Source organism: Chrysochloris asiatica, unplaced genomic scaffold, assembly GCF_000296735.1.
Source record: "Chrysochloris asiatica unplaced genomic scaffold, ChrAsi1.0 scaffold00170, whole genome shotgun sequence".
Lineage (NCBI taxonomy): Eukaryota > Metazoa > Chordata > Mammalia > Afrosoricida > Chrysochloridae > Chrysochloris > Chrysochloris asiatica.
In genome coordinates this window covers 5,693,910-5,708,667 of record NW_006408688.1, presented here as the reverse complement: position 1 = coordinate 5,708,667, position 14,758 = coordinate 5,693,910, and the positions used below count along the sequence as shown (strand labels likewise).

At 37.3% G+C, this 14,758-nt stretch overlaps 1 protein-coding gene across 1 annotated transcript in view; it reads left to right on the top strand.

Annotated features, from left to right (window-relative positions):
* Window positions 1–14,758, top strand: part of CAPS2 (calcyphosine 2) — an 80,294-nt gene that overhangs the window by 7,128 nt on the left and 58,408 nt on the right. The window contains 3 exon segments of the mRNA XM_006878179.1: window positions 641–690; window positions 3,660–3,705; window positions 5,917–6,093. Coding sequence (XP_006878241.1) covers window positions 641–690; window positions 3,660–3,705; window positions 5,917–6,093 — 273 coding nt within the window.

Genomic DNA, 14,758 nt, shown 5'->3' with positions numbered 1-14,758 from the left:
CTTTTATAAACTTAACGTTCCCTAGAACTCATATATAACTCTTGTTCCGCAGCCTAAAGTCACAGTAGTTTTCCTATCTTGCATATTTTTTTTGTACTGAGATAAAACATTTATGTGTATAGGTGTCACTTCCTTTCTTAAAACCCCACACTCTTCCCATTATTTTATGACAATTGTCAAGCTCCTTTTGTTATAATGTTGTAACATTGAGATGATTGTATTATAATGCAGCAGCTCTACCACCACCTCCTCTCACTCTGACTGGAACCTCTTTTCATCTGTAGTCTGTGCTGCAGAATTGTTTCCTCTGCCTGAAGCATTTTGCTCCCTTCTCTCCTAATCTGACTAACTCCTATTTACCCTTCAGAGCTCCATTTGAACGCTTTGTGAACTCTCTAGACAAGGGTGGGCCTACATGCTACGTGCTGCCACTCTACCCTAGCATTTATTTTTCACATAACTTGTCTTCTTTAGCAGATAAAATGCTATAAGGGTAGGGATGTAAGTAAGGAGAGGTTTAAAAAATGAAGTTTACTGAGAAAAATGATAATCACCTTTATTGTATTGATTTATTGTATGAAGGACCCATAAAACATATATGCATACTTATTTTTTCTCTTTCTCTTTTTTCTTATTAAAGCAAGGATGGGCTTCTGAGTCACGGGCAATGCAGCATCTTTGCCCACCTGTGTAAGTTACATTTCTTTACATTTGAATTGTATTACAGACAAATATTTACTTATGATACATTGACAATAGTTGATTATGAACTCCATAAAAAATTTATAGGCTTGTAGAAGCCTTAAAATTACTATGTAAAAATTAAAATAGCTCTTGTAATAGAATGGTAAAATTATGAATAATGCTTCTTTTTTTTTTTGGTTGAAAATATGTTGTTATCGTTATTGTCACTGAGTGCTTTTGAGGAGGTTCTGTGTCCTAGCGACCCTGTATGGGTTTTCTGAGGAGGGCCTGCTGGGTTTGAGCTGCCAACCCTGCAGTTTGCAGTCTAGAGCTTATCCTACACCACCACACCAGGGCTACTGAACATATATATACCATGCATCAAAATATATACCATGGCAGCAATTTCTGCTTGTACAGTTCAGAAGACATTGGTAATGTTCTTCAAGACATGCCACCTTTCTCAATATCCTCCAAATTATTTCACTACCATTAACACTGTTACTACACCGTAAGATTTTCAACGCACTTTTTATTTTTTCATTTCTTTTAATTTGCATTTTACTGAAAAAGTTAAAATATTTCCTTATTTTGAAATTTTAGCTTAACATGTTTACTAAATGGCATTCTGTAATTGTGATATAGCCCTGGTGTGGTACTATAGGATGAACACTGGACTAGTTACCCCAACATTGGCAGTTCAAACCCACCAACTGTTCTTAGAAACCCTATATAAGCTTGCTATGAGTTGGAATCAACTCAACATCACTTAAAAACAGCAATTGGGATAGTCAAAATGAATTTAATGGTAATTATGGTGATGATGGTGTGCTGGGGTGTCAGTTCCAACTCCTAGAGACCCTGAATAGGATTTCTGAGGCTGTAAATCTTTACAGGAGCAGAATGCCTCATCTTTCTCCCACGGGATGGTTGGTAGTTTCAAACTGCTGACTTTGAGGTTAGCAACCTGACTAGTCACCACTGTTACCAAACTCTTTAATGGTAATTGTATCTGTGTCCTAATCTTATCTTGAAGAACAGGACTATTTTATCAATCGTATTCAAATGATCTTATTTTTAGACTATTGTTTGTTAAATGCTGTGGAGTCAGTTCCGACTCACAGCATTTCCCAGGAATGACTGGTGGGTTTGAACTGCTGACCCTGTGGTTAGCAGTCCAGTGTTTAACCTACAGTGCCAAACCAGTACTAGACTGTTGTTGTTGTTAAGTGAGTCTAGTCGATTCTGACCCATAGTGACCCTGTATAGGGTTTCCAAGGAGCAGCTGGTGAGCTTGAACTGCCGACCTTGCAGTTCAAATGACTTTGCAGTCTGGTGCATTAGCCCACAGCCCACCACACCAGGACTCCTAAGATATGTTAATTTATGCTTATAGTTCACATTAATTTTGCCTTTGAAAATTGAAATTCCAATATTTTTATACACTTTTCAGGTATTTTTTTAGATTATAAGACTTCCTAGAAAATAGAAGTGAAAACCTTAGTAATTTATTAGGTTGAGCAAATGAATAGACTTTTGTGTAGATTAAAAATGGGAAAATATCTATTTCTTTGTGTGGTTCTATGTGATAGATTCTGAGACGCTCATCTAAACACAATTAAACTAGACATAAGTGCTAAATACAAGATTTTGAGTCTGTAGCAATGACTGCAGTCAGGGGTGTGCTGATAAGTGTTTAACAACTGGTTTTCTGAAAGCTTATTATAAGATTATTATAATTTTTTTTAGTATGAATAAACATAAGTTGATTTATAAGTTTATTGTAAGTTTTGCTGACACTAATAGCTAACTCATAGTAATAAAATATATAAACTCTTTATTGTAAGTCTCATTTTGCCAATTGAGTCTCACAGAATGCTTGCTTTAATTTTTGCCAAATTCCTGCTTCTGTTGACAAACTCTGATTGTAACTGATGAACCAGTGTAATTCCAACATGAATATTAGTTGATGTTTTCACTTACTGCAGAGTGGCATGTTACTTCATTGGTGAATTGAATAAAAGTTTTGAATATTGGAACAATATTGCTTCAAATTCTTTTGTACTGTTCACCATATAAGAGCTCCAGGTATGACCTACGTTTAAGTTGAGTTTGCATTATTAAGTTTTCTCCATCACTTTTTTTTTTTAAGTCTTAGCAATCAGAGAAAGGAAAATAGCATTTGCCAATTTCTATGTAAATGCTCCTATGCTGGTTGATTTAAACCTACCTAGGAGTTCTGGTGTCATAGTGGTTTATGAGTTGGGTTCAAACTGCAGGGTCAACAATTTGAACAATTTGAACCCACCAGTCACTCAAAGGGATAAAGATGAGGCTATCTGCCCCTGTAAAGATTTACAATCTTGGAAACTCTAGGAAGCAGTTCTACTCTGTTGTATAAGTTCACTATGAGTCAGAATCAGCTTGTTGACAATGGGTTTGATTTATGTGACATCTTTGAACACAACTGGAATGATATATGTACCATTGTAATATTATACAAATACAATAGACGTAAATAATGTCTAGATCACAGACAATAATGAAACAGTAAAATTATTAGGCACTGATGAGTTTTGAGTGTTTCTTATCTTTGTTTTTAATATATCTTATGCATTTAGAAGTCAATACAGTTTAATTTTCAGTAGCAGCTATGTTCAAACAACCAGTCTAAAAAATTTTTGTTAAGTGCCATAAAGTCAGTTCCAACTCATAGTGACCCTGTATAGGGTTTCGAGGAGTGGCTTGTGAGCTTGAACCACCAACCTTGTGGTTCAAACTGACAATGCAGTCCAGCATATTAACCCACAGTACCACACCAGCATTTAACAAAAGCCTGTCATGCGCTACTTTGAGCAGCTTCAGTATAGCACTGATTTTAATGAACCTTTTTATATACTATCTACCATATATAATTTGCAATTACTTAAATCTCACTTTTAAAAAGTTATGGGTGCATAGATTATTTCTTTCAGGGTTCCACGACTTGATTTGGGAAGCCTTGTTGACTCTGATGATGAGGTAATTTTTACTTGTATATATTATACGAAAATTTTCCATGCAATGTCATATGTGGAACATAGTAAATACCATTTAATTTTAGTTTTAGGATATTTCATATATTCCACTTAGTACAGCACATTCCCATTTTAACCAAATATCCTCTGCTCATGGTTGGGTCACCGTGTCAAACATCTTATACTCAGCGCCATCTAAAAGAACTGGTTGGTACTAACTTGCTTATTACCAAATTTTAGAATTATGGTATGTGTTATTAAAACTATATTTAATACCAAAATTCCATTATATTCTGTCTGTATTTTGTCCTGTTAAAATATTTTGTATATCAAAATCCAGTATTGTAATGTGAATATAATAATTTTACTTTGTTTTACCTGTGGTAAACTCAATAGGAATATGTTTAAATTACCTTTAAAATTGGACAAATATAAGCATATTCCTAGCATATAACCCAGTGATTAAAAAAAATAACAGAATATTAGATCAAATCTTGCTAGTTTAACAATGTAAGCTTGCGCTCTTTGAAACTGATTCATACTTTAGTCTATTAGGATTGAAAAATGAGAGAGAGAGAAAAACAGTTGCTTTGAAGTTAATTCTAGCTCATGGTGACTCCATGTATTTATGAAGTAAATAATCATACTTGTCCTATGATGTCTCCTTGTTATTGTTGTTGTTAAGCGCTGTCAAGACAGTTCTGACTCATAGCAGTCTTGTACAGATTTCCAAGGAGAGACTGGTGTGTTTGGACTACTGACCTTGTGGTTCAAGCCAACCCCTCGGTCTAGTTCTTATCCTTCAGGTCTACACCAGACCTCCAAGTGAGTAAGAGGATTAAGGGTGATTTGTTGTTGTCAAGTTATTAAGTGCCATCAGATGGTTCTGACTCATAGCAACCCTGTATAGGGGTTCTGAGGCTATCAATCTTGTAGGAGCAAAAAGCATCCTCTTTTTCCGATGGAGTCACAGATGGGCTCAAACCACTGACCTTATGGGTTTCAGTCCAGTGCTTATCCTACAGAGTCACTACACTCCCTAATGTCTCTTTCTGTTCTTTTTTTTTTTTAGTTTTTATTGTAAAATATGTGATGGTTTACATGGGAGAACATTAGCTTTACATTCATCCTATCGTATTTCATTTCATTGCAATGATTACAATCCCCTCCATGCATCATCAATAACGAAAGGGTACACCCTGCAAGCTTGCCCCACAGCCACCAGCACACACTCCCTGAGTCCAGAGTCCCCCTCTCCCCCCATCTCTCCACCTCATTATCTCTTCCTCCATCTCTGGTGTCACTGCTTCTCTGGGTAAGGTCCCTCTCTCCGCTCCTTTCCTTTGATGGTCCCAGGGACCTCTGCTCCTGGACTGCAAAATCAACCACTCCTTTCCTTTTTCTAATGTCTCTTTGAGATATGTTTATATTTCAAATAAAATTTAGTGTTTATCTCACATTATGTATGTAAGTTCTGACCAGTATTCATTGCTTAACTTTCACTCCTTTGTTATGGTAATCTTTTTTCTTTTAACTGGCTGTATTTATGTTTCCCTCAATCTCATTTTGTATAAATTTAACCTAATAGTAACCTCATCTGTGTCTTGCTACAATTTCACCCAGAAGCTTTGCCTTATCCTTCTCAGGATTAGACTTCCAGGGGATGCTTAACAGTTTTCTGTGGTTTGAATGACTTTGCTGTGTTACTTTTGGAGTCTGTATTCCTCTGTATGCCAATATGAGTTTATGCTCTTATATTTGTTTAGTATTCCTAGTAGGTTTCTCTTATGCACTGGCTGTTTTATCTCTCATTACCATGGAAACATGGCAGGGAACCAAGTAATACCTGGAGGTGAGTATCTCAACATTCTAGAAATGCAACCAGTCCTTCTGTATAATAATAAAGCCTAAGACCTCCTAAGAGGGAAGCACTTATTTTCTCCTCTCAATTTACTTTATAACTAGAATAGATCATCATTTGGTAAATAAGGTACAATCTTAATGTTGTTTAAGACCTGTGTTCATTCTGAGCAGTTTGTCTATGGTTCTGTCCCAGCTCAATGTTTTAAATACCACTTCTGTTTCTAATGCAGATTTAATGGTCTGTTTCTTAGGTATAAATGTTAAGGTAAATAATATTCCTGCTAATACTATGATTTTTTCTAGCACAATATATATTTATATGCATACATATTTTTTTTTTTTTAACTTCTAGGAGCAGAATGTAATAGCAGAGAATCTGCCAGCACCAACAGACAAATACAAACTAAAGCACCAGCAATACAAAGCTGAAATGAAAGAGGAACATAAACAGGATAGTCAGAGAAATTCAGAAAAGACAGAACCAAATATCACATGTCAGAAGTTTCTAAGCAAAAAAACAAAAGAAAAGGTAATGTATGAGGCTTTATAAAATACTAATGAAGTTTAGGAGCCCTGGTGGTACAAAGGTAAAGTGCTCCATTGCTAACTGAAAAGTTGGTAGTTTGAACCGACCATGCAGATCTGATGATCCTATGAGATATTTGTATTCTATTACGTACAATACAAATTCTATGAGTGACCCTGTCATTTGTCTGTCAGTTCGTTGTACCGTGGTGGCTTGTGTGTTGCTGTGGTCTGAAAGCTATGCTACCAGTATTTTAAATACCAGCAGGGCCACCCATGGTGGAGAGGTTTCAGCTGATTTTCCAGATTAAGACAGACTAAAAGAATGAGAAGTAGATCACTTGTGAGTGGTGAGCCACTGAAGACCTCATAAACAGCAGTGGAACATGTCTGATACAGTGACCTTCATGTTGAAAGGCATTCAAAATTCTACTGGAGAAGAGTTGCCTCCTTAAAGTACAGTTGACCTTAAGGATTTGGATGGAGTAAAGCCTTTGGGACCTTCATTTGCTGACATAGTGCAACTCAAAATGAGGAGAAATAGTTGCAAACATCTACTAATAACTGTAACATAGAATGTACAATCAAAGAATGTAGAAATATTGGAAGTCGTCAAAATGAAATGGAATGTATAAAGATCAGTGTCCTAGGCATTAGTGAATTGAAATAGACTGATACTGGCTATCTTGAACTGGAATACCATAGGCTTTACTATGCTAGCAATGACAAATTCAAGATGAGTGGTGTCTCATTCATCATCAAAAAGAACATTTTAAGATCAGTATTGAAGTATAGTTCTGTCTGTGATAGGATAATATCCATACACCTACAAGGAAGGCCAGTTAATACCACTATTATTTAATTTTACTCCCCAACCACTAAAGCCAGTGATGATGAAATTGAAGAATTTTACCAACTTCTTCAATTTGAAATTTGATTATGCCTGCAATCATGATACATTGACAATTACTGGTGATTGGAACAAGAAAGTTGGAAACAAAGAGGAAGGAATAGTAGTTGGAAAATAAAAATGATGATGGAAATTATATAGTAATAAAAATGGTGGTGGGAATTGCATGATAGAATTTTGCAAGACCAATGACTTCTTTACTACAAATACCTTTTACAACAACATAAACAGCAACTGTACACATGAACCTCACCAGATAAAATACACAGGGATCAAATTGACTACATCTGTGGGAAGAGACAATGAAGAAGCTAAATATCATTAGCCAGGAGCTGACTGAAGAACAGACCATTAATTGCTAAAATGAAAGTTCAGGATGAAGCTGATGAAAATTAAAACAAGTGCAGGAGAGCCAAAATGTGACCTTGAGTGTTGCTATTGCTGTTATTAAGTGCCACCGTGACCCATTGCAACCCTGTAAGGGTTTCCAAGGAGTAACTGGTGAGTTTGAACTTCTGACCTTGTAGTTTAAACCAAACTTGCAGTTGAGTGCTTATTCTACAATATCATTGTTTCATTTTCCTGCAGTTGGATTTCTAGTTTTGTCAGTACCTTTTGTTGAAGAGACTATTGTTTCCACCATTTAATGTATTTTGGCCAATTGTCAAAGATATTTGACTGTAAGTAGATGGCTTTACTTTTGTTTCTCAGTTCTATTCCATTGATCTATGTATCTTTAGCTATACCAGTTCCAGACTCTTTTGACCTCTGTGACTGTGTAGTAGATTTTGAGATCAGGAAATGAGAGGCCTCCAATCTTGTTCTTTCAAAGTAATGCTTTGCTTATCCAAGGCCTGTTTCGTTCCATATAAAGTTGTTGTTGTTAGGTGTCATTGAGTTCATTCTGATTGATACCGACCTTATGCACAATAGAATGAAACACTGCCTGGTCCTGTGCCATCCTCACAATTATTGTTAAGCCTGAGCCCATTGCTGCTGCTGCTGCTGTTCCAAACCATCTTGTTGGAGGGCTTCCTCTTTTTTTTGACCATTCACTTTTTTTAAGGTAAACTTAGAGTCCTGGTATGGACTAATGCATTGGATTGCAAAGTCTGTTTGAACTGCAAGGTCAGCACTTGAAGCTCACCAGCCTCTCCTCAGAAACTCTATATGGGGTCACTATGGGATGGAACTGACTCAATGGCACTTAACAATAACAACTTTACCATGCATGATATCCTTCTCCAGGGACTGGTCCCTCATATTAATATGTCTGAAGTATGAGAGACGAAGTCTTGCCACCTGACTTTTAAGGAGCATTCTGACTGTACTTCTTCCAACATAGATTTGTTTGTTTATCTGACAGTCTGTGGTACTTTCAGTATTCTTCTCCAAAACCATAACTCAAATGCTTCAGTTCTTCTATGATCTTCCTTACTCATTGTCCAACTTTCATATGCATATGACGCTATTGAAAATACCATAGGTCAGGTGCAGTACCTTAGTCCTCAGATTGACAGCTTTGTTCTTGAACACAGAGGTCTTGTGCAGCAGATTTGCCTAATGCAATACACCATTTGATTTCTTGACTGCTGCTTCCATAAGTGTTGATAGTGGATCCAAGAACACACCAACTACCTCCTGATGGGTGTATTTGAGAATGGAAGTATGTTCCCCATTCTCTGTTTGCTATTCTTGTGGATCAGTTTAGATGATATTGGCTGTTGTTAATCAGTTGTATAGCAGCACGTGTTGGCCCTTGCTCAGTAGGTAGGGCTGCAGAAGGTATGGTTGTGGCTGGGCTGTATGGACATGTTTGCTTTCCCCTGTCAGGTTAGGGAAGAAAAAAAGACAAGTAAATGAAAGTGAGAACAAAAAATAGTAAAGGAAGACAAAATAAAAGCTGACAACAGCTAGAAAGAGAATACAATTACAAAAACAGAAAAGAGACAGAGAAAATAAAAAATAAAATAAATACCACAGAAGAGGAAAATAAGAGAGGAAATAAAAATAAATAGAGTGTTCTAAACACAATTATGGAGTTCTGGTGTGGTGCTATGGGTTAATGCACTGACAAAGTCAATATGAGATGAAAGATCGGCAAGTCAGGCTCACCAGCTGCTCTTTGGAAACCCTATATGGGGTAGCTATAATTTGGAACTGACTCTATGGCACTTAACAACAACAACAAACACAAACACAATCAGGGCAATGTATGAGTAAAAAAAAACAGAGAGAGAGAATGAGAGGGAAAGAGGGGCCAGAGACTAGTAAAGAAAAATCAAGAGGAAAGCGAGAGAAAGCGAGAGAGAGAGAGAGAGAGAGAGAGAGAGAGAGAGAGAGAGAGAGAGAGAGAGAGAGAAAACCCAGCAGGAAAGGGGGAAAAAGAAGCAGAATAAAATAAGAAAAATGAAGGTAGAGATGTTGTTGTTAGGTTGTTAGGTGATGTTGAGTTGATTCTGACTCATAATGACCCTATTGTACAACAGAATGAAACACTGTCCGGTCCTACGTCATCCTCATAATTATTGTTAAGTTGTGCTTTAGCCCAATGCTGCTTCCACTCTACCAATCCATCTCTTTGGGGGTCTTCCCTAACCCTGTATTTTACCAAGCATAATGTCCTCCTCCAGGGACTAGTTCCTCTGATAGCGTGTCTGAAGTATGATAGATGAAATCTCATCATCCTTGCTTTAAGGAACACTCCAGCTATTCTTCCAACACAAATTTGTTTGTCTTTCTGACATTCAATATTCTTTATTCAATATTCAATATTCTTCTCCAACACTACAATTCAAATGCATCAATTATTTTATGGTCTTCCTCATTCACTGTCCAACTTTCACAAGCATATGAGGCTACTGAAAAATAACCACAGCTTGAATCAGGCTCACCTTAGCCCCAAATTGATACCTTTGCTCTTGGACACTAAAGAGATCTTGTGCAGAAGCTTTCCCTAAAGCAATATTTTATTTAATTTTTTGGCAGCTACATGCCTAAGTGTTGATTGTAGATCCAATCAAAATGAAGTCTTTGGAAACTTCAAACTTTAACCATTTATCATGATACTTTTGGCCCAGTTGTGAGGATTTTTGATTTCTTTACATTCACATGCATTCTGTACTGAAGGCTGTAGTCTTAGTTTTCATCAAAGTATTTTAAGTTTTCCTCAGTTTCAGTCATCAAGATTGTATCATCTGCATATTGCAGGTTGTTACTGAGTTCTTCTCCAATCCTGATGCCATGTACTTTTTCATATAATCCAGTTTCTTGGATTCTCTGTTCAGTATACAGATTGAATAAGTATGGTGAAAAATATAACCCTGACATACACCTTTCCTGTATCATTTAGTATAAACCATTTAGTATCCCCTTGTTCTGTTCAAATGACTGCCTCTTGGTTTATGTACAGGTTCCTCATGAACACAATTAAATGTTCTGGAATACCCATTCTTCACAAAGTTATCTATAGCTTTTCATGATCCTCATATTCAATAGCCTTTGCATAGTCAATAAAGTACAAGTAGAAATCTATATTGTATTCTCTGCTTTCAGCCGAGATCTGTCTGATGTCAGCAGTGATATCCCTAGTTCCATGTCCTCTTCTGAATCTGGTTTAAATTTCTAGCAGTAATCTGTCAATGTACTGTTGCAACCATTTTTAATTATCTTCAGCAAGACTTTACTTGTATGTGATATTAATGATACTGTCTGATGATTTCTGTGTTCTGTTGGGTTGCCTCGCTTTGGAATGGGCACAAATATGGATCTCTTCTAATCAGTTGGTTAGACATCTGTCTTGCAATTTTTTTGGCATTTAAGAGTAAGGGTCTCCAGTGTTGTATCAGTTTGGTGAAAGATTTAAATTTGTATCTGCCAATTCCTGGAGTGTTGTTTTTGCCAGTGCCTTTAGTGTAGCTTGAACTTCTTCCTTCAGTGCTATCAGTTCTTGATCATTTGCTACCACTTGAAATGGTTGAACATCAATCATTTCTTTTTGGTACAGTGTATTCTTTCCATTTTATTTTGTCCACAGAATCCCTCAATATTACAAGTTGAGGTTCGAATTTTTTCCTCTGTTCTTTCAGCTTAAGAAATAATGAGTGTGTTCTTCCATTTTGATTTTCTAACTCTAGGTCTTTTCATAATTATGATACTTGGTCATTTTAGACTGTCCTCTGAAATTTGATATCCTCTTTTCTTCCATTCACTCAAGCATGTTTATGCTGGAAAGCAAAGTCCGTCTCTTCTGACATCCTTTCTTTCTTGACTTTATTTCTAGTTTTCTGAATGACCTTTTGCTTTCTTCTTGTATAATGTTCTTGATGTCATACCACAGTTCTTCTGATACTTGGACATTTTTCTAATGAATCAAATCTATTTTTGAAATGCTCTCTAAATTCAGGTGTGATACGTTCAAGGTCATATTTTGGCTCTCATGGACTTGTTTAATTAATTAATTAATTTTTTCAGCTTCAGCCTGAACTTGCATAAGAGCAATTGGTGGTCTGTTCCACAGTCTTTCCCAGGCCTTGTTTTTGCTGATAAATTTGTTTTTCCATAATCTCTTCTTGCAGATATAGTTAGTTTGAGTCCTGTCGATTCCATCTCTTGAGATCCATGTGTATTGTCACCTCTTAAATTTTTAAAATGGTACTTGCAAAGAGATGTCATTGCACTTACAAAATATATCACACAATCTTCAGCATCATTTCTGTTACCAAGGCCTCATTGTCCAACTAATGATTCATTTTCGTTGTTTCTAACTTTTCATTCCCATTACCAACAATTATCACTACATTTTGATTGCATGTTTGCTTAATTTCAGACCGAAGAAGATGGTAATCATCAGTTTCATCATCATTGGCTCTAGTGGTTGGTGCATATATTTGAATAATAGCGATATTAACTGGTCTTCCTTTTAGGTGTATTGATACTATCCTATCACAGAAAACATTATACTTCTATGTCTTAAATTTTTTTTTTTTTTTTTTAGTAATGAATGCAGCAGCATTCCTCTTCAACGTGGCAATTTGCTAAACTTGTGGTTCAAACGAACTTTGAAGTTCAGTGCTTATCCTATGACCAACATCAGTTCATTTTATCTCAAAAATGGCAAGGATATTGATCTTTATGTGTTCCATTTCATTTTGACACTTCCAGTATTCCTAGATTCATACATCATACATTCCATATTCCAATTATTAATGGATATTTGCAGTTGTTTCTCCTCATTTTGAGTTGTGCCCCATCAGCAAATGAAGGTCTTAAATGGTTTACTCCATTTGCATCATCACAGTCAGTTCTACTTTGTGGAGGCAGCTCTTCCCCAGTTGTATTTTGAGTGTCTTCCAACGTGAGTGGCTCATCTTTTAGCACTATATCTGACATAGCCTCATACTGTTCTTTCTTCTGGCACTGTATCTTACAATGTTCCACTGCTATTCATCAAGTTCTCAGTGGTTAAACATTTAGAAGTAGTCTGCCTCTCCTTCCTGTCTGTCTTAGTCTGAAAGCTCAGCTGAAACTTGTCCATCATAGGTGACCCTGCTGGTACTTAAAATATGGATGGCATAGCTTCTGGCATCACAACAACATGTAAGCAACCACAGTCTGAGCAAATTACAGATGAGTGGTTGGTAGGCAGAGATAGAAAGGATAAAAAGCAATGGAGAGTACAGTGAGGAAGAAGGATAAAGAAAGAAAACAAGGAAAGGAAAAAATTAGGACTGATGTTAGAAACTGAGAGGACAAAACTCTGGGGGCTCATGCTAGCCAAGGAATTCATGTGGTTGGTTGTCAAGAGTTAAGATAAGTCAGTGGTGTTCAGTCCTAGATGGATGTCTTATAAGTCTAGGTGTTTTCTGCTCTGGACATCCAATCTGGAAGTAGTTTGTGCAGACCCTACAGAGATTAGGACTAAGGTCTTTTCAGGCCTGAACTGCTGGCCAGTACAGGTCACCTATCTCTCTTGTTTTTAAACCCTATATCTGTTAAGCTTCTTTTCTGAGTCAGAGCTAGTCTAATGCTGACCTGATCTGGCTTTCCAGGTTTTTAGCAGGGCTCACCTGAATCCATGCTCTGAGGATGGTGCGGATAGCTCCTGACTCACGTTGATGGAGCTCACAGTGGTGTGTCTCACGACTGTGTGGCTCAGACCCTGGGTGAGTTGGACCTTTCCTGGGGATTTAGCAGGTCGGAGCTGGCCACACCTCTGGTCACCAGAGGAGTGTGAGAAACAAGGAAAAAAATCTTACCTTTATCTCCACTGGTACATCTCTGCATCACCCAGCCTCTGTTTTGTCTCTAAAAACCATTCATGAAATTTTTTTTGGTAAGTGTTTTATTGTGGATTGAATAAAAGTTTACAGGGCAGATCATTAGTTTTCATTCAACAAATCATATACTTTGTTTCATTACAATGATTGTAATCCCCTTCATGTACCATCAGTTAACAGTATTTCTCTCTATTCATTTTAGCTCTTTTTTTTTTTAAACACTCAGGCATTATAATAGTTTACACCACCAAAGGGCACATTCTGCAAGTCTGCCTCCTGGCTGCCATCTCTTAGTCCCTCATTTCCCATAAATCTAGAGTCCTCAGCTGCTCTCTCTCTCTCTCCATGTTTCCATCTCTGCCTCCATCTCTGGTTTCACTGCTTCTCTGGATAAGGTCCCGCATTCTGCTTGTGCTCTTCTCCCTTGATGATCCTTTACAATTGTGACAGTAACAATTAGTTATCATAACAATTACTCACTATTGAATTATAAGAATCTTATCCCCATCTCTTTTAACCAGACCCATCTAGACAAGATGAGCATTCATGAAATTTTAAGGTGACTGTGCTGCCTGCATCTGGTCTGCTGGCACAGGTCACCAGTCTGTCTCCTTTTTTTTTCTTCTTTAATTAGATATGTTCACCTTCCTTTCCTAATGAGCATTCAATCTATTTCTGTATCTCTTCATCTGAAGCTCAGGTTTCCAGGACTATCATCTGTGTCTGCTTTATCTGGTTTTCCTTCTCTGTGATGTAGAGACTGTGTTTCTGCTTAGTCTGTCATCTTGCCTCCTCTCTGAGACTAAATTTTTATAGCCTGATCCTTCTCCTCCACCACTTGTCAGTCAGTTTGTTGTACTGTGGTGACTTGTGAGTTGCTGTGGTTCTGGAAGCTATGCCATGGGTATTTTAAATACCAGCAGGGTGGACAGGTTTCAGCTGGAAGACTAAGGTGCACCTTACCCAAGCCATGGTATTTTCAATAACCTCATATACGTGCAAAAGTTGGACAGTGAATAAGGAAGATCATAGAAGAACTGATGCATTTGAGTTATGGTGTTGAAGGAGATTATTGAAAGTACTGTGGGTTGCCTAAAGAACCAACAGATCTGTGTTGGAGGAAGTGCAGCCAGAGTGCTCCTTGGAGGCCAGGATGGCCAAACTTCGTCTCTCATACTTTGGACATATTATCAGGAGGGACCAGTCTCTGGAGAAGGATATCATGTTTGGTAAGGTGGAGGGTCAGAGAAAAACTGGAAGACCTCCAGCAAGATGGATTGGCAAAGTGGCAGCATCAATGGGCTCAAGCGTGTCAACAATTGTGAGGTTGACACAGGACTGGGCTGTATTTCGTTCTATTGTGCATAGGGTCACTATGAGTCGTTACTGACTCCATGTCACCTAACAGCCACAACAATCTTTCTATTTCCACAATCACCCAGCTGGTGGGTGTAAATAGTCAACCTTGTGGTTATTTATAT